This window comes from Aquarana catesbeiana, linkage group LG02, assembly GCF_042186555.1.
Source record: "Aquarana catesbeiana isolate 2022-GZ linkage group LG02, ASM4218655v1, whole genome shotgun sequence".
Taxonomy (NCBI): domain Eukaryota; kingdom Metazoa; phylum Chordata; class Amphibia; order Anura; family Ranidae; genus Aquarana; species Aquarana catesbeiana.
Window position 1 is genome coordinate 42,007,458 of NC_133325.1, and position 20,497 is coordinate 42,027,954.

The following is a 20,497-nucleotide window of genomic DNA, read 5'->3' on the forward strand; positions in this document are numbered from 1 at the left end:
AGTTGAGGGCATTAGCAGGTACTCATCCTTTATCCCATCAGTACTCATCCTTTATCCCTTGGATATCAGTGTATCACATATAGCCATGTAGTTAAACCCTAACTACAGTCAAAACCTTTTTTTTTTTTGGGGGGGGGGGGGAGGTAGTAAATACTTATGTCAAATCTTATTACTGCCCATAATCCTGTTGGGGAGATTTCACCTCACTTCCTGTCCCAGTGACAGCAGTAGAGATGAGAACATTTTCGCAAAGTTTGATGGTTCTAAAAAATTAGCTAACATCCAAACCTCTATCCACGGCTGGCACTCTCATGCTCTATCCACGGACGTTATTCTGACAGGACACCGCCATCCTTTATTTATGAGTCCGGCCCCTTTCAGGACACCGGGTGCGTGAATTACAGCGGCGGGGGTGTTTGTTTGAAGAACCTGATTAGAGCCAGAGGCTCTAATAGGATTCAAAATAGGATGGGCTCTTGGCGCAAAGCTTTGCGCCAGGAGCCCACCCAGGTGTTGCAACAGCGAATGAATATTCACAATTGAAACACTGATCCTCAATCTGGCCAATCAGAAGCAGGTCTGAGACCCGTTTTTCCAACTGGCCGAAAAGAGACAAGTCCTAATTGGTCGCCGAGGAGGAGGAAGGAAACAGAAGCCGCCGTGATGCCTGTGGAGAGCAGGGGAAGAGAAAGCTGTCGCCGCCGCTGAGCAAGGGAAGCCGCCAGTAAAGCCCGGGAGAAGCACTGCCCACCATAGATGGGGTAAGTGCACCAGACCCCCCCCCCAATCAACCGCTGTCTGTCAGAGGGGGTGGTACTGTTTGCCGCCCCCCCAAAAAAAATTACCACCACCACTGGTATGAGCTATTTCCCTTCAAAATGTTAACAGGAAAACAAAGACAGAAGAATGGGAGTCAGGACCTGGCAGTCAAGCTATGGGAATAGTCAGAATAAGTCTCCAAAGTTGTGATAGTCCAAATATAAATCCTGATAAAAGTTCTATCCATTCCTCACTCCTCATAGTTTGGTTTAAATGTTATGGGGAACCACTAGGCAGACCATAATATTCTAGTTTTTAAATAGCTACAGCTGGAACTCAAAGCTGGAAACCTCAAAATTGTGAAAAAGCATCTTGTTACCATTGCTCCAGAGACATTATGCTACTTAACGGTTGTTCCACAAAAAACTGATATCATTTTGGCCTTTCACTTGTCCAAACTCAACTTTGCCCTTTGTCAAATTACAGATGCAGATTTTAAAATTTGAAAAAAACTGAAAGCAAAGGTGGATACGTGACTGAATAATGTCAGACCTAGAACTGGTCACTTACCGTTTTCTGTGTGCTCATGTTCGGTGTCCGTGAGGGTCAAGTTGGAGTTGGCTCTGCTAGATAGACAAGAGCTTCGGCCAGACTTGGTGTTCCGTGCCCACAGTCTGACTGGGTGCTCCGGAGATAATACTCCATCTGCTTCATTGTCTGCATCATTATCACCAGACATTGAATAACAATGTGGCAAGCTGATATCGGTCCGGTACAGTGTCCCGTGTGGAGGAGTAACTTCACCAAGACCCAGTTCATGTAATGTGAAGCTGCCACCTATAACACAGCAAAAAGTATAGTTTTATTAAAACACTTGTAAAATGTATTAAATATGCAGCAACAAATGGAAAATTATATAGATGTACTACGGTGAATAAACAGGCTGTACTCTCAGTAATACTATTGATCTTTAATTAATGGATGTTACATTTTTAGTGATGTTATTGGTTTTCCAATAAATGGATAAGCTAAATTCTCACTTATATCGCAAGTTTCTAGTGAATAAATAGGCTGCATTCTCTGTAATGTCATTGATCTGTAGTGAATGGATAGGCTATATTCTTAGTAATGTCATTGGTCTTTGGTGAATGGATAAGCTGCAATACCTGTGTTTTTATTGGTCTCTAGTGAATGGAAAGGCTGCATTCTCAGTAATGGCACTCGTTTCTGGTGAACGGATAGGCTGCATTATCAGTGAAGTCACTGGTTTCTAGTTAAAAGGATAGGCTGAAACCTAAGTGATGTCATTGGTATCTAGTGAATGGATAGGCTGCATTTCGGTGATCTCATTGGCCTCTAGTGAATGGATAGGATGCCTTCTCAGCAACGTCATGGTCTTTAGTGAATGGATAGGCTGCTTTCTCAATGATGTCACTGGTCCTTGTGGCTGCATACTCTGTGATATCATTGGTCTTTGGTGAATGGATAGGCTGCATTCCCAGGTGATGTCACTAGTCTCTGGTTAACCAATAGGCTACATTCTCAGTAATATCGTTGGTCTATGATGAATGGATGGGCTGCATTCTCAGTGATGTCACTAGTCTCTAGTGAATAGAAGGGCTGCATTGTCAGTGATGTCACTGGTCTCTAGTGAATATTTATGAATGCATTCCTGGTGATTTCATTGGTTGGTCACTAATGAATGGATAGGCGAAGCTCTCATCGAGATCTGTGATCATCTCCCACAGATCTGTACAGCTTTGGTATATATAATATATATATATATATATATATATACATATATATATATAATCTTGCTATAGTGTAATAAAGCAGATATTGATGTGTAGCCCCTAACCCAATGTAGCTTGATTTAGTCACCAGCAAATGCATTACGATGCAGTTGTTTGAGTTGTAAGGGTACAAAATGTGCCAACCCCGTTTTGAGGTTGAAATTAAGAAGGTTTTAGAGCCAGAAGATCAGATGAATCATGAAAGTTTCTCAGCATGGCAAGGTTGGAACATCTAACTGGTTCAATCACATCTTGCACTTCACACCTTTTTTAATTAAGCCGGGCAGGTTGTGTTTCCTGACAAGCATGACAGGCAGAGAAACTTAGGCTTTCACACCTCCTAACTTCAGCAGCCAAGCCTCGTACTACAAAGCTGCCAGTGATAATTGCACCCAGACAAAAAGCTCCTTGCTTTGACAAAATGCTGCACTGCTCAGCTTCAAATGTTCGCCTAAAGTTTTAAAGATTAATCAACTTGATTTACAGAGAAGTGGTCATTTGCACTGTTTCTTTCAACGGCAGGTCCTACTCTTTCTTTCTTTTTTTTTTTGCTTGGCAGAGGTGCCAGAGATGAATGTGGTGATGGATTTCAAAATAAATTCAACAGCATTTTTTTCCTAGGACGTTCACACTAATAGGCTTTTCATTTTTGGGGTGTTAAAGCGGAAAGTTCAAAGTAGTTTTTCTTAGTCTCGTCTCTGCTTCTCAGCCAAAACAAAACGGGGATTATTCGCAGAGACTGGTGCGGTGGGGTGGTGGCTACGTCAGGTGTGAAGAACACAGATTCTCCCAGGCCACAAGGGCTGGATTTGGGCTTTTATCCAAACTGCTTAAGGAACAGGGGGCGGGGGGGGGGGGGGGGGCAGGGAGCGTGCAAGTTACTTTTGATTTTCAGACATTTGCGAGGATTCCTCTATGACCTGAATGGGTACAAACTTCACATTGTTTACCAAATGGGGGAAAAATAACCCTTAAAGGATAACTAAACCCAAGAACAAAAATACAATGTGGTGCAGCTGAGAGTCCTTAGATGTGGTAGATGTATCAGTTTACCTTTTTTTTTTCAATTTAAGAACATTTTCTGAAAAATACAGAAATTATCTGTTGATCTTGGCAGAAATGCCATGACCTGTGAGCTTCACCGAAGAATAACTTCCTTCCTAGCTGTCTTCTGTAAACTACTAACTGCCCTCATGTGATGGCCCCATGTAATGGAGATGAAGAGATTTGGACATGTTTGGAGTTCATAGCAGGAGAACAGCCTAGGGTGACAACCCAGGTTCCTACCATAGATAGGAAGTGTGTTCTTTGCAGGATTTCCAGATGGAAAAAAAAAGATAATGATGCTTGAAAAAAAAATGCAGCCACCACATCAAGAACTTGTAATCTGCAATATATTACATTTTTGGTTTTGGGTTTAGATACACTAACTATGGGCAGCATTTGAACAACACCAGATTATAGGAGGAAATCTCATCTCCAGTCCTTTCCTTCCATGGTCATGCCCCACCATTAGCCCTACCATACAGGCGTCTATAGATGCATGGCTTATCCTCCGAGCACAAATGTTCTCTCAACACAAACAAACCACACTGAGATTCCCACTCTCAGCTCTCTCAATTCTCATACCGGGTATCTCCCTCGCTAATTGGCAATCTATTAGAACTTTATTGTTGGAAGACCTATATGTGGGCCCTGCACTCAAAACATTCAGAACTGGAATTTTCCATTCCCCAATCTGAACAATACAGATATCTCCAAATCCCACATCTACTGAAACAGTCCAGTAAATTAACTACCTCACTGCCATGGCAAATTGCCCAATAGTACCTAGCTATAAAACCACGAATATTAAGGGTATTTCATTATTCTACATACATCTTCAAAACAAACTGGAATTTAAAAAATCATTATCTATTCAAGCATGGGAAAGGGATTTTAATGAGGTGTATTTAGATGACCATTGGCAAAGAGCATTAAATATAATGTACTCTTCTACTAGGAGCGCTAATCTTTGGTAACTCTTCCAGAAGATTTTGTTGCGTTGGTATCTCACCCCACATCATATATCCACATTTGCCCCAGGTGTTTCTACCTTGTGCTGGAGAAATTGTGGGGACCCCAGTACCTTATTACACCTTCTATGGTCTTGTCCTAATATAACCCAAAACTGGAATCTAGTATTTAACCTCATAACGCAGGTCCTAAGACTCAAAATGGAGCCAACACCAGGCATGGCACTATTATCCCTGGGGGTGGACTCTGTCCCTCCTCCTCTGAGGAAACTGATATCCCACATCCTTTTAGCAGCCCGACTTAATCTGGTCTGGCACTGGAAAGACACCAAGACCCCTAATATACAGGTAACCATCCAAATAATCAACATTCATGGTACTTATGAACAACTTTTTGCATCTAGTGTGGGTAGATACTCAATTATTGACAAGATCTGGAATCCTTGGAAAGAGTGGTATAATACAGTCTCTAGTTCTTGACCTAACCCCCTTTTATTTATTTATTTTTTGATAACCATTAAGAAAACCTTGCCTATAGTTCCTAACTGCATTCCTTATTCTTATTTTTTATTTTTTTTTATTATTCCTACTTCACTTTATCTTTACAGTTATTATTAATGTTTGCACTGTTTATTACAGTCTTTTCTTTAACTTTGAAAGTTCATCGACATACTAGCTTTCAGGAAACATACATACACTAGCCCCTCGGGATGTATGTGAGTCTAAAGAAAACATCTGTTATAGATAGTCATTGAATCTGGTATATTTACTGTACTAGATACATAATACCTAATAAAAACATATTAAAATAGATACACTTTAACCTCCAACAGCAGGTGAACTGGTTTCCCGAATATGGCTGACAACATTCGGCACCAAAGGTAGACACAGTGTTGTCACTGGCTTAGTGTCAGAGCTCAGTAACAGAACAGGTCATGCACACTCCCACCCTTTTCTGCAATACAAGTCTCTGCAAGGACAGAGGGGGTGAGGCTTTTACCCAACTCTGCTAACACTAAGCACTGCAGTGTAATGGCCCGTACACACAATCGGATTTTCCGACAACAAATGTTGAATGTGAGCTTGTTGGCTGAAAGTCCGGCCATGTGTATGCTCCATCGAACATTTGTTGTCGAACTTTCCGCCAACAAATGTTGGTTAGCAGGTTCTCAAATTTTCCGCCAACAAAACTTTGTTGTCAGAATTTCCGATTGTGTGTATACAAGTCCGACACACAAAAGTTCACGCATGCTCAAGCAGAAGGAGCCGCACTGGCTATTGAACTTCCTTTTTCTCGGCTGTTCCGACGGACCAAAAACGACACATGCTCTGAAGCAAGTACAAGACGGAAGCTATTGGCTACTGGCTATTGCACTTCCTTTTTCTAGTCCCGTCGTAAGTGCTGTACGTCACCTTGTTATGGATGGTCGGACTTTGGTCAGACTTTGGTTTGACCGTGTGTAGGCAAGACCGCTTGAATGGAATTCCGTCGGAGTTCCGTCGGAGAAACCTTCGGAGTTTATTAAAAAACGGCCGTGTGTACGCGGCATAAGAGTGTAAAAAGCAGCCTTTTCACAGACAGAATTTTTTTTTAAGGAATTTACAAAACAATGCAACTAAAATAACTGGGGGGAGAGTATAGGATTATATAACTTGTAAAACTTCAGTTGGGTTTTACCCCTCAACCTACACCTAACACTAACCCTAAATATCCCATACTAGCACAGTCAAAAATACTAAAACTGCCATACAAGTGTAGCACCCTCCTAGGTAGGTGGCTAGGATTATATGTGAATTTAGTTCTTTCTGGCTCCTCTGTAATCATTGAAGCAGCTGTTGATTTCTCTGGGCTGTTCAAGATCTTAAAAGCTAAAGGGTTGATTGCTTCCACCTGCATTCTGGGGGCTTCCACAACATAGAGGACTGAGAGAGTCAAATGGGCAGCTTGAGTATTAATTGTGCTGGGGAACATAAATAGCCTGGGGTCTGGAGTAGCCCTGTTCTTGTCCTGCTGGAGAGGTTCCCAAGTTCCCAGCCTCAGGGGCTGCTGCCCCTTTGAGGCAGTTCTACTGGAGTTTGCCGATGTTCATCAAGGTCCCAGCTATAGCCGAGCTGGAGAGCCTATTCCTGATCACCTATGGAGCTAACTAAGCAGTTTCACCTAAGGATCACCTAAGGATCTGATCTGGAGAACTCACTGAAGAGTGCCTGATGGAGGCTGAAAGGTGTGTAGCTATCCTACGACATTGAGTACTGACCTGAGCGCAGGATCCTAGTGACTGTGTGCTGTTCTACTTTGGCTGCCCTATTTTGTTTCAAAGAATTTTATTGACATTTAGGGAGTACAGATCAATAGACAAAACATAGGGTAAACAAAATCCACATCTTCATGTCAATCCAACGTGGACCATACAGAGTTGATACAGTATATGTAATAACTTCCTAAATGCTGACATACAAAGAACATCAAAGCTTCATCTATGGAAGCACGTTCTTACATAATATGTAAAAATTTGAATAAATCAGTAGCAAATATTGAACTTCAAAAGATAAAGCTGAATATGCGGAGAATGATCCACATGTATCCAAATCAGGACTGGGAAAAAAAAGGGAGGGGGATGGGGGTGGTAGAGGAGAAGTGAGAGGGGGAAAGAATAAAGAGGGTGGTAGTATTAAGGACCTTGAACCCTACAGGGGAATGAGTGGGTTTAAGGAGGATGGATAGATTGACATAGGGCATAGGGGGAGGGGAATGGAAGGAAAAGGAGTTTGGGACTGGACTAGAAGTGTTAGTTAGCATTTCATCCTTCTCAACTGACGGGTATGGCTTTCACTGGGGTGCCCAATTTAAATACATTAAAAAACCTGCACAAAATTGTGTTCATCAATATTAGATGAGCCACTATCAGACTCAAAACTGTTTTAAAGTAGTTGCCAATCATGTTGAGACTGCCATTGCTCAAACCTGCTTGGCCTTCTAGGCTGCCCGTGTTTCAATTGTCTGTACAATACTGAATGCTGCAAAAGCAAATAGGTTTCCATAGGCAGGCTGTGACATCCAAATAAGGTCAGGCTTCTTGTGGTCTGCAATCTATTTGGCATGGCCAGTTGTCTATTTTAGTATGGTGGTCTACTTTGCCCAGGGCTTTTTTCAGGGGGAACTCGGTGGAACTGAGTTCCACCACCTCTTACTTTGGTGCCTGCTCACCACAATCACTTGTAAACACAGAAGTCTGGTTTCTGTGCTTACAAGCGAAAGCTCTGGACTCTGTGTGTAACCCCCATGAACTCTGCACTCTGTATGTAATGCAATCCTGATATTTAATGCCCCTTTAAGACCCTTCTACTGTTTGTGAAATATGACCACACCCACTCTTTGATGTGATTTGGAGGGTGTGTGTGGGGGGAGGGGTTTTGGGGGGTCGTGGTTGAGTTCCAGCACCTATTGTTTGAGAAAAAAAGCCCTGACTTTGCCGATCAACAGTGGCGGGACCAGTGTAGAGGTTCAGCCAAGTGGCTAAATACAAATATGAAATGCGTACTGTAAATGGGAGCTCTCTAAGGATTTGTATTTCTTTTCTTTAAATTCTGAGATATACACAGCCCTGCCACGCAGCACGGCCAGGCTGGTGACCTGACCTTTCTTTACTAATATTGTTTGGTCAGCTCCCTGCCCCAAGGATGTGATTGGCCAGTGCAGCACACTCCCCTTTTTGCTCTGCTCTGTTTTTGTTAACATGTGCTGGCAGCACACCCCTTTCTGCTATACAGGGGATTGCAGAAGGCTAATACCATATTTATTTTAAAAAATACACAAAATGCATTCATTGATAATCCAATAGCCTCTTCTCAGCTATTCCTTAGTAATTTCATTTCAGTTACAAGGTCACAGGTTCTCTTTACAGTTCTTCAGCTGCGGCAGAAGAAGCGATCCATCAGGACAGGAGTTAAAACACCGCCCTGTCTCTGTCAAAACACATCTCTCTGTTCTCAGGGTAAGTGATCTCCGCCAGAGCCGCGGCTCATAAATTATGAAGAGACACCGCTGCTACAATTAAGTCAAATCAAATGTATTTGCAATAGGCAGCATGACATACATTGATTTCCATATCTCATGCGCCATGTCGCTTTTTAAAGTGGAATAATTCCAGCATGTCAATAAGAGAAAGATAGAAAATATTGAATAGTCTTAAAAGGCCTCCCCAGCTGAACAGCTAGAGATGCGGCTGACAGAAATACACAGAGTCTGTTTTATCCACCAGATGATTTGTCAAGTAATGTAGTAACATAGACACATTTTTATGCACACTCTCCTGATGAGCTATGTGGTTACGTGACATCAAAAGGTGACTATTCAGTACCTACAAATCTCTACAACTCAACTACTTTGCCTCCTGCCTGCATTTGGTTTACAGGGGAGGAATGTCCCCTGGTAGTCGTAAACACAAGGTGATAGAATGGTCTTCTATCAGTCTTTGAATGCTCTGGTACCCATTTCTCTAGCAAAGTGTAGGCAGGTGTAGGTTGACTTCCCTACACAGGTGGCGCTGTTGCAACCACCATGCAGGGAGAGTGGAGGACAAGGGGAATGTAAATTCCTCTATGCCTCCGTACGTGTCATTGTGTGGGTTGCTGTCCAATTGGACGCTGCTGCCTTGGATGACTCTTGCGGCCATCTTTAGTGAGGGCAGTGCTTATAAAAAGCACTGCTCACTGCAGTTGGCATGTATTTTGCATGTGGGTAGGTTAGGAACAGGAACCCGCTGGACAGGGAGTGTGCCTAGCGCAGGGGTCTCAAACTAGTGGCCCTCCAGCTGTTGCGAAACTACAAGTCCCATCATGCCTCTGCCTGTGGGAGTCATGCTTGTTACTGTCAGCCTTGCAATGCCTCATGGGACTATTTCTGCAACAGTTGGAGGGCCGGGAGTTTGAGACCCCTGGCCTAGCGTGAGGGAGAAGTTCCAGAGGGGAAGGGACAGTATAGGGACTGCTCACTAGTGCTGAAATAGGGAATTTTCCTGATACTAGTTTTCTCTGTGCTTACTGCCTATCAGCCTCCTCCTGTGCCAGGTGCTGTCTGTCACCATGCATCGCTTCCTGCAAGTGCCATATAATAATCTGTAAGTGTTTCGGTCAGTTCTTGCTGCATAGACTCTGTTGCTGTATGTTGGAATGCTCTTAAGAATTTTCCCACACTCTGTGTGTCATTCCTTCCCCCGGGGATACCTACCACCTGTCCTCCACTCCTTCTTGCCTACAAGGGTGTAAGGGTTAGGTCTCCATTGTGACCACATTGCAGAGAACTTTACCTTTACCAGTCACTGTTCAAGGACATTTTATGGGCATTGCTGGTACTTTGGTTCCCACAGAACTTAAAGTATTTCCAAAGCCTGAAGGTTTTCTACCTTAATGCACTCTATACATTAAAAACCTACTCTGCTGCAGGATCAACCCTCCAGCTCCACCTTATTCTTACCTGAGCCCGATCTGATCCAGTGGCATGCACAAGAGCAGCGGCTCTTGTCACTGTTTTCCTTCTCAATGGGCAGATTGAGCCATTGACTCATACTGCTGTCAATCAAATGCTGTGACAAGGGAGCAGGGGACGGGGCCGAGTTGCCCTGCCTGTGTCAACAGACGCAGACAGGGCTGCTCAGAAAGGAGCCTGCATGGGTACCCCCATGGAAAGCGGTTTTCCATGGGGGCACACGCATAAGAGGAGGCGCCTTGAGCACCTGCGGGGGACCCCAGAAAAGGAGGATTGAGGCTGTTCTGTGCAAACCCATTTTACAGAGTAGGTAAGTATACATGTTTGTTATTTTAATAAAAAAAACAAAGGTTTAATGTCACTTTAAGTGCCAGAATCATAAGCACCAGATTATTAGACCTTAATAAGAAGCCCTTTCCTAATGAAGTTGAGCTATGGACTGCAGAAGTCAAGATGGGCAGCCAAGGTTGGTTCTGGAGGTAACAAGAGCCAAGTGTTTAAGCCAAAGAGTTGAACAGGGACAGTCAATAACAAAGCCAAGGTCAGGGCAGGAGGCATGCCAATGAAGTCAGGTAATTTAGATGGTGAAATCCTGAGAGTCCAGCAGGTCGGGGATAACAGGCAAGGCAAGTAGCAGGAATTAGAAGTAGGCTGAAATCAGGAGTAAAAACTAACTAGCAGACAAGAGTACAGGGGCTAAAAATAGGACCACTTCAGGGACAGGGTGACAAGAGTAAAGACTGAGACTGAGACAAAAATACAGGATGAAAGAGCCGAACATTATTATGGCAACTAGAGGATGTATAGTGATGTCCCATTCAAGGAGTACAGAGCAATCAAGAGGCATGGCCTCTCTCACACATCCAAGGGCACACCCCACCTACACAGGTAGGACAGGTACACTTGCATCAGAACACAGGAAAGAGACCTGAAGTGCAGTGAGGTAGGCATGACACAGGCATGTGGGCCCTAAGAGGACAACAAGAACAGCAGCAAATGCCACAGACACACCGTGAACAGAGCATGTTCCTGAAAGTGACACTCAGAAAAATGAACACTAATTTCCAGGGTCACACTGTATACCCAGCATGCAATTTGCCCAGAATCTGGGTCTACTCAGGATGCAGTCAGCATACTGTCATGCCAGATCTTAATTCCCTACTCCAAATATCTTGGGTGAGAGGAAACTCTCTTGCTCTACCATACAATGTCTTGAAGAAGTATTCAGATCCCTTGAAATTTTCCACATTTGTCATGTTACAGTCAAAAACGTAAATGTATTTTATTGGGATTTTATGTGATAGACCAACACAAAGTGGCACATAATTGTGAAGTGGAAGGAAAATGATAAATGGTGTGAAAAGTTTGGTGTGCATTTGTATTCAGCCCCCTTTGTAGAACCTCCTTTCGCTGCAATTACAGCTGCAAGTCTTTTTGGGGATGTCTCTACCAGCTTTGCACATCTAGAGAGTGACATTTTTGCCCATTTTTCTTTGCAAAATAGCTCAAGCTCTGTCAGATTGGATGGAGAGCGTCTGTGAACAGCAATTTTCAAGTCTTGCACAGATTCTCAAATGGATTTAGGTCTGCACTTTGACTGGGCCATTCTAACACATGAATATGCTTTGATCTAAACCATTTCATTGTAGCTATGGGTCGTTGTCCTGCTGGAAGGTGAACCTCTGCCTCTGTCTCAAGTCTTTGCCCTGTATTTGGCTCTATCCATGTTCCTATCAATTCTGACCAACTTCCCTGTCCCTGCTTAAGAAAAGCATCCCCACAACATGATGCTGCTACCACCATGTATCATGGTGGGGATGGTGTGTTCAGGGTGATGAGCAGTGTTAGTTTTCCGCCACACATAGCGTTTTGCTTTTAGGCCAAAAAGTTCAATTTTGGTCTCATCTGACCAGAGAATCTTCTTCCACATGTTTGCTGTGTCCCCCACATGGCTTCTCGCAAACTGCAAATGGGACTTCTTATGACTTTCTTTCAACAATGGCTTTCTTCTTGCCAATCTTCCATAAAGGCCAGATTTGTGGAGAGCACGACTAATAGTTGTCCTGTGGACAGATTCTCCCACCTGAGCTGTGGATCTTTGCAGCTGCTCCAGAGTTACCATGGGCCTGTAGGTTTGCAGTTGTGCCATACTCTTTCCATTTTCAGATGATGGATTGAACAGTGCTCAGTAAGATGTTCAAAGCTTTGGATATTTTTTTATAACCTAACCCTGCTTTAACCACTTCAATACAGGGCACTTATACACCTTCCTGCCCAGACCAGCTTTCAGCTTTCAGTGCTGTCGCAGTTTGAATGACAATTGCGTGGTCTTCCATCACTGTACCCAAACTAAATTTTTATCATTTTGTTCCCAAAAATAGAGCTTTCTTTTGGTGGTATTTGATCACCTCTGCGGTTTTTATTTTTTGCTAAACAAATAAAAAAAGACCGAAAATTTTGAAAAAAAATAAAAGTTTTGCTTTTGTTTCTGTTTAAAAATTTTGTAAATAAGTAAATTTTCTCTTTCACTGATGGGCACTCATAAGGCAGCACTGACAGGCACTGATAAGGCGGCACTGATGAGGTGGCACCAATGAGCGGGCACTGATGGGCACTGGTAGGCGGCACTGATGGGTAGCACTGATATGCAGCACTGATGGGCATTGATAGGCGGCACTGATGGGCACTCATGGGTGGCACTGGGTGGCACTGATGGGCGACACTGATGGGCGACACTGATGGGCACTGAAAGGCTGCAAAGATGGGTTCTTATGGGTGGCACTGATGGGCACTGATAGGCGGCACTGCTGGGCACTGATAGGCGGCACTGATGGGCACTGATGGGCACGGATACGTGGCACTGATGGGCACTGATACGTGGCACTGATACGCGGCACTGATAGGCATCCCTGGTGGCACTGGCGGTGGTAGGCATTGGAGTGGGCACTGATTGGCAGCTGCCTGGGCACTGATTGGCAGTTGCCTTTGAACTGGTTAGTATTTCCCTGGGGGTCTAGGGGGCATACCTGGTGGTCCAGTGTGGCTGGTTTCCCTGGTGGTCCTGAGTGGCTTCCCTGGTGGTTCTGGGCGGCTTCCCTGGTGGTCCTGGGTAGGATCCGAGGGGGGGCTGTGCTGATAAACAATCAGCACAGACCCCCCCTGTCAGGAGAGCAGCCGATCGGCTCTCCTCTACTCGCGTCTGTCAGACGCAAGTGAGGAAAAGCCGATCACTGGCTCTTCCTATTTACATCGTGATCAGCCGTGATTGGACACGGCTGATCACGTAGTAAAGAGTCTCCGACAGAGACTCTTTACCTAGATCGGTGCTGCGGGGTGTCAGACTGACACCCCGCAACAACGATCGCCGCGATGCGCGCCCCCGGGGGCGCGCAGCGGCTCAATATCCTGCGGACGTCATATGACGTCCAGTCAGGATATTGAAACCACTTTGCCGCCGTCATTCTGCTATATGGCGGGCGGCAAGTGGTTAAACTTCTCCACAACTTTATCCCTGACCTGCCTGGTGTGTTCCTTGGCCTTCATGATGCTGTTTGTTCACTAATGTTCTCTAACAAACGTCTGAGGGCTTCACAGAACAGCTGTATTTATACTGAGATTAAATTACACACAGGTGGACTCTATTTACTAATTAGGTGACTTCTGAAGGCAATTTGTTCCACTAGCATTTAGTTAGGGGTATCAGCGCAAAGGGGGCTAAATACAAATGCATGCCACACTTTTCACATATTTATTTGTAAAAAAGTTTGAAAACCATTTATAATTTTCTTTCCACTTCACAATTATGTGCCACTTTGTGTTGGTCTATCACATACAATCCCAATAAAATACATTTACGTTTTTGATTGTAACATGACAAAATGTGGAAAATTTCAAGGGGTTTGAATACTTTTTCAAGGCACTGTATGCTTGAGGCATTCATAGTTACATAGTTACATAATTTGTTTAAAAAAAGACACAAGTCCATCCAGTTCAACCAGTCATCAGTAATGTTCCATTCTCACCCATCAAACCATTTCCTACTATAAAAAACTAGGCTGTGTGACATTGGGTTTAATTGGCCACAAAACCTACGTTATTTAGTCAGAATAATCAAATAATTCAACAACAATGTAAATACAAATCACATACAAATAAAATATATACTGAAATTACCCAATAAATACTGTATATAACCAGGAAAGACTTTTTGGTCCCAATATATTTTTTGAATATACTGTTCCTAAACCTCTACCTGATGCAAATTTAATAATGAAACACTTCAAGTCCCCTGAGAACTAAGCAACAAGGGGATCTTGATAACCACCGATACAAAAGATCTTCAAACCTTCAGAGGTGCATCCTTTATTTAAAACATGCAGCTCATTTTGGAAGTGTCCGAGTCCCCTTAACCGCCAAGCTGCTATGACAACTCACTTGCCACAAATGAGCAAAACAAAAAAAGAGGTGAGTGGACAACTTTTTAGCTCCACAGAACTTTTGGAATGGCCATCCCTAGTCATAGCCATCTTCTTGCTTTACTTCTTAACCTTCACCTAGGTCCAATTTTTTTCCCTCAGCTATGTGGTCTCTCTCTCTAGCTCTGCATTCTTTGAAGTTAATATTTTCCCATTGTCCCTCTACTTACGTTGTTCTTGTTGGAGGTCAGGAACATGGTTGGGATTACATGAAAGGAACATGATTGGATTCTAATCATATGTTTACTAAATCTGTTTCATCCTCTCCTGAACCAAACATGATAAGGTTCACAGGGTACAAATTCAGAAGGGGCACCAATCATAGAGGTTCAATACCTCCACCCCAAAATTGACTTGAAATAAAATTCAGAAAGGCTTGTAGCTCCGGGGATTTTTTTAAGAGGTCAATTTACAAGGCTATCACAGATATAAAAAAAAAATAGATACTTTATTGTAGACAATGGTTAAAACCACAAAATGTAAATAAGTAAAAAATACAGCGCTATAGATCAATTGTTTTAAATGCAAAAATATTGAAAAACTAAAAAACGAAAGCAGCTGCTAAAGTGGGATACATACACAAATATAATGTAAAAAATTGTAGCAGCGCTAAAAAAGTGTGACAAATACTGAACCAGTAGTGATTGACAATATTATAATAATATATATTGAACCAGTGGTGATTGACAATAATATTATTGTAAAGTTCATTAAATATATTGAAGTTTATCAAAGGTGAAGATATTCTTCAGTGTATAGCTGGTTGTGCTCAAATTCCATAACCCAGGTGTAGGTAAATGCTTTTTAGATAAAGAATGAGTCCTCCACCGCAACCACAGTGATAACACCACACAGAATGCACGCTTACACCAAGGCAAGCTCTGTAAGCCTGCGACCAATTACCCGGCCAGGGCCTTTATCCAGGGGAGATTTAGGGAGAACGATGTCCCAGCAAATCGTTAGGAAGTGGTCAGCATACAGCCCAAGTCACCCAAGTCACGAATTCAGAACAGGTGGTCAAATAAAGATGCCGTTCAGATGTTCCCCCCAAAAAAAAAAGGTTCACCATAGCGTAATTCTGACGGACCATCATTTATTCATAGTAAAAAAATAACACTTACAATATCCAGGAAGTAAAACAACATAGCAGCCGGCCAGCTTGTACGAACGGCCATCCCTTGGACAGCACACGCGATGACGTCAGCTCCTCCCGACGCGCGTTTCGTCATGTAATGACATCGTCTGGTGCCGCAGACGACGTCTCCCCTGGATAAAGGCCCTGGCCGGGCATTCTGTGTGGTGTTATCACTGTGGTTGCGGTGGAGGACTCATTCTTTATCTAAAAAGCATTTACCTACACCTGGGTTATGGAATTTGAGCACTACCAGCTATACACTGAAGAATATCTTCACCTTTGATAAACTTCAATATATTTAATGAACTTTACAATAATATTATTGTCAATCACCACTGGTTCAGTATATATTATTATAATATTGTCAATCACTACTGGTTCAGTATTTGCCACACTTTTTTAGCGCTGCTACAATTTTTTCCATTGGTTAAAACCAAATTAAAAACTAAAAGGTGCACCATTACAAAACATATGCATTAAAGATATCACTAGTTTATACATCAGTACAAATTGCTCCATACAAACATATGATATTGATTTACCTTGGGGAGATGCAGAATAGAATACTGCACTCACTGAGCAGCAAATGATATCACCTGTGATGTATGTCAGTTATCTTGCAAACCTGGAATGTTAGTGGGCCCTGAGGACAGGGTTGATGACCACTGCTTTACCTTACCTCTTCCTGACAGGTACCGGACTGTAGGGGGAGACAAAGAGCACAGCACACTGTGCTTTCACTTTAGATGTAATCAATGTGACAAGCCCCCTGCACAGTGCCGATTACAGTTTGGCTGAGGATCGGGGAGCTCGGTCTCAGCCGCCCTTGCCACTCATCCTATTGAGGTATACAAGGGCCCCCTGCAGCATGGGGCCCGGTCGCCATGGCAACCTCAGCGACCCCTATACTTCCTACTTTCGCCACTGTTCACATCCATAAACTGAGAACACTGTAATCTTTACATATTTCATGTAGCACAGTCCACATTATCAGGAGTTTGATCTTACTATATTTTGGTTTTTAATGTGGTTTTAACCATTGTCTATAATAAAGTATCTATTTTATTTTTTATATATCTGTGGTAACCTTGTACATTTGACCTCTTAAAAAAATCCCAGGGGCTACAAGGCTTTCTGCATTTTTTGCAACTTTCACTGTGTGAAGCAAGCATGAGGGTTGATTTACTAAAACTGCAGCGTGCAAAATCTGGTGCAGCTGTGCATAGAAACCAATCAGCTTCCAGGTTTTATTTTTGTCAAAGTTGAATTGAACAAGCTGAAGTTAGAAGCTGATTGCCTGCCATGAACAGCTGCACCAGATTTTGCACTCTCCAGTTTTAGTAAATCAACCCCATTGTGTCTCTTCCATTATATCCCTGTATAGAGAGACCATGGGGGAGATTTACTAAAACTGGTGAACATAGAATCTGGTACAGCTGTGCATAATAACCAATCAGCCTCCAGCTTCAGCTTGTTTAATTAAAGCGGGGTTCCACCCAAATTTTGAACAATATCTGTATGTATATTCTTCCTTGCCTAGATGCTGACATGCCGTTTAAAAAAATTTAAATCGCCATAATTACCTTTTATTTTTCTATTCTTCTTTGCACTTCCTGGTTCTCCTCCCATGGGAGTTGGCGTGTTTCTAGCCTCTCCCAGACTCCTGGGAGATAGTCTCAGGCTTCCCAGGATGCCACTGAGCATGTGCGGGAACGAGCAGTGAATGCTGGGAGCACAGCATTCACCACATCCAGGAAATAAATGCTTGTGGGCTTCAAATGCCCACAATGAAGATGGAAACCGCCTGCAGTGAATAATATAAGTTATTCTTTCCGACGAAATCTGACACAGGCGGACATATTACACACAATATGTGAGTATGTAATGCTGAGAAGAAAAGTTTGTGAATGAACTAAAAAAAAAAAAAAAAAGATAGATAGGTGGACCCCCGCTTTAAGCTTTAACAATGAGCCCAACAATGAGCCCATGTTCACATCGGGCCAATTTGGCATGCGATTTGACGTGTCAAATCGCATGCCAAACCGGCAGCCATTGCTGGCAATGACACCGCCCGAATCGGTGCGACGACGACTTTGCGGCACCAATTCCCAAAAATAGTTCCTCTACTAATTTTGGCGACTTCGGCAGGCATTTTGAATAGACACCTGCACAGATATCTGTCAAATCGCCCCCCACAGTCGGACTGCATTGCCGGTTTGAAATCATGCGAGTTCAGCTGAATTCTAACCCGTAGTCAGTATGAGCCTGGGCTAAAACCTAGATGCTGATTGGTTACCATGCGCAGCTGGACCAGATTCTGTGTGCACCGGTTTTAGTAAATCTCCCCCATTTGTGTTGTGGTGTGCTGCGGTGCAGGTCCATTGGTGCCTACTGTACTTGTGCACTGGGGTGCCATTCTTATTGAGTAGTGTCTTATTGTGCATTGTCCATTTCTATTGTAACTTGTGGACTACCCCCTCATTTTTCCTTCCGGCAACAATGGTCGCCAAGACAAATAAAAGGGCAGATCTACCCAAAAGGGGCAAAAAACACAACTGAAACCGGGCAGCGGGTCTAGCCCCCCTAACCACTATAGCCAAATCTAAAAATCCTTGGCTGAAGTTTCACATTAACAAATGCATTTGTAAAAGTTTCAGGGAACTGTTTTAAAAATAAATATTTTTAATAATGGTTGAATAGTGAAGAATGATATGTTCCTGCACACAGCTGTCTTCCTGTCTTGTAATCCCAAAAAAAATAACAGCTGTTTTCATGCCACCACTTGCCAAAAATGTTAACGTGGAGAAATAAACCCTAGAAGTCCTAAAAAAAGAAAATACCTCATTTTTATGCAGGTGAATACACTTGGATACAAAACTTGGAATGTTATTACACTCTCAAATGATGCAAATTTTTCCATTTCAGTTTTAGAATGAAAAAATTGGTTTTTAGTGAATTTCAATTACATTTTTCGTGAAAGATTAATAGTTTATAAACTGATTCTTTGTATCCCTTATAAAGGCCTTCTTGGGGAACCCGCCTCCTAAGCATTCCCGCAAAAAAAACACAACTCTCTAACACCTTTCTATTGTAGTGCCACCCCCACAGGAGACACTGCGTTTTTTGGGTTCTCTGTTCGTCTCTGAGCCCTGGGCAGAACACCACCTTTGCTAACAGCACCAAAGTACTTTGGCCAGGTTGTTCCTTGGCTATGTCACAAAGGAAGAATATGCACACACTGGTATAATAAATGCATAGCTGGTGTAGCACCCTCTAGTGCAGGGATAAGCAATTAGCGGACCTCCAGCTGTTGCAGAACTACAAGTCCCATGAGGCAAAGCAAGACTGACAGCCACAAGCATGACACCCAGGGGCAGAGGCATGATGGGACTTGTAGTTTTGCAACAGCTGGAGGTCCGCTAATTGCACATCCCTGCTCTAGTGTATGCTACTAGTAGTGAGAGTAAGTAAAAGCATTTCTGGCTCTGGGATAAACCTAAGTCATTACATCTGGGTCAGCGTTATTAGAGGCCAGGGCTGGATGACTCATCCTGGCAGCTCTCTGTTGCCTCCCCCATTGAAGAATGTTCTGGAACTTGTGGGTGTAGGTTAGGAGGGGCTGCCCTGAATATTTATTGGCCCTCAGCCAATCCTCAGAGGTGGATCTGGCAGGGGACTGAGATGGGGACCCGAACATCAGCCACTCCTGCGGGGGCAGTGCTACACTTGTTTCAAGGTCAACGAATAGTAGGACAGGCAAAGAAACAGCTAACCAAATGTATCACTAAGCAAGGTAATACAGCAAAGGGAGAATACAGCACAGTACAATATCACTTTGAGACACGCCCACCCATCCCGCAGGACTGAAGATGTAAACAATAACTTTTGGACAAGAGATTTTCCCCAAATGAGCAAAAGAAGGTAACAAAATGCAAGGCTGCCTCACCTGTAAGCCTTCAGGCAGAGACTAAGGCCCCATACACACTATTAGATTTTCTGCAGATTTTTGTCTTCAGATTTACCAAAACCATGTAGTGCAAGGGCCTGCCTGAATGCATATGAATTGAAACTCTTAAGGTTTGACCTCATATTATATGGTTTTGGTAAATCTAAAGACAAAAATCTGCAGAAAATCTAAAAGTGTGCATGGGGTCTAAGTTTAAACTTCAGGAAGTTTGTCAGAGCTATCACCCCCAACTAAAACTTTGTATTGGGTTCTTATGTCGGCTTAGTTGGGGCCCTTAGTTGGCGTGCAAGGAAGGGTGCAGTCCCTTTAAGATGTTATGAAAATAGATTGACCCCTTTTAGTGGTAAAGCAATTTGCAGAGTTCTCCTTAATTTGCAAAAATGGTAGGAAAGGTAACTTTAAGAATGTTGATATGTAGGCAAGAGTCACTCTGGTGATTTAATTGCTGGTAATAGTCATGTTTAAGAAAATACAAGGGGGATGGGGAGAGGATTGTAAGATGCATGTCCCTTTAAATGGAAAAGTTGAATACTGCCATCTTGTGATCAAAATAACGAACCGCATTATAGTAACAATGTACAGTGTTACACTATAATCACCCAAAGGACAACAGATAGGAAGTTCCCCAAGTAGGACCCTCTCAGTCTGCAGTCCAGAAGAAAGAAGATTTGGGACCCAAGGCATCGTGGGACGGCATATTCCAGCAAGTGTTTAGGGTTTAAGATTATTATTTTAATATTGCTGTAGTGATGTGGTGGATGTATTTTTTGTGATGGTGGTGGAGTAGTTCAGCTTTTATCATTTATATAAAATCTATAGTAAAAATAAACATATATCACTGGGTAAATCCAGAACATTCCGTTTG

At 43.0% G+C, this 20,497-nt stretch overlaps 1 protein-coding gene across 1 annotated transcript in view; it reads right to left on the bottom strand.

Annotated features, from left to right (window-relative positions):
• TENM4 (teneurin transmembrane protein 4) overlaps positions 1–20,497 on the bottom strand; it is a gene marked incomplete in the record, with an annotated part of 1,986,086 nt that overhangs the window by 864,403 nt on the left and 1,101,186 nt on the right. Inside the window, 1 exon segment of the mRNA XM_073612821.1 lies at positions 1,330–1,596. Coding sequence (XP_073468922.1) covers positions 1,330–1,596 — 267 coding nt within the window.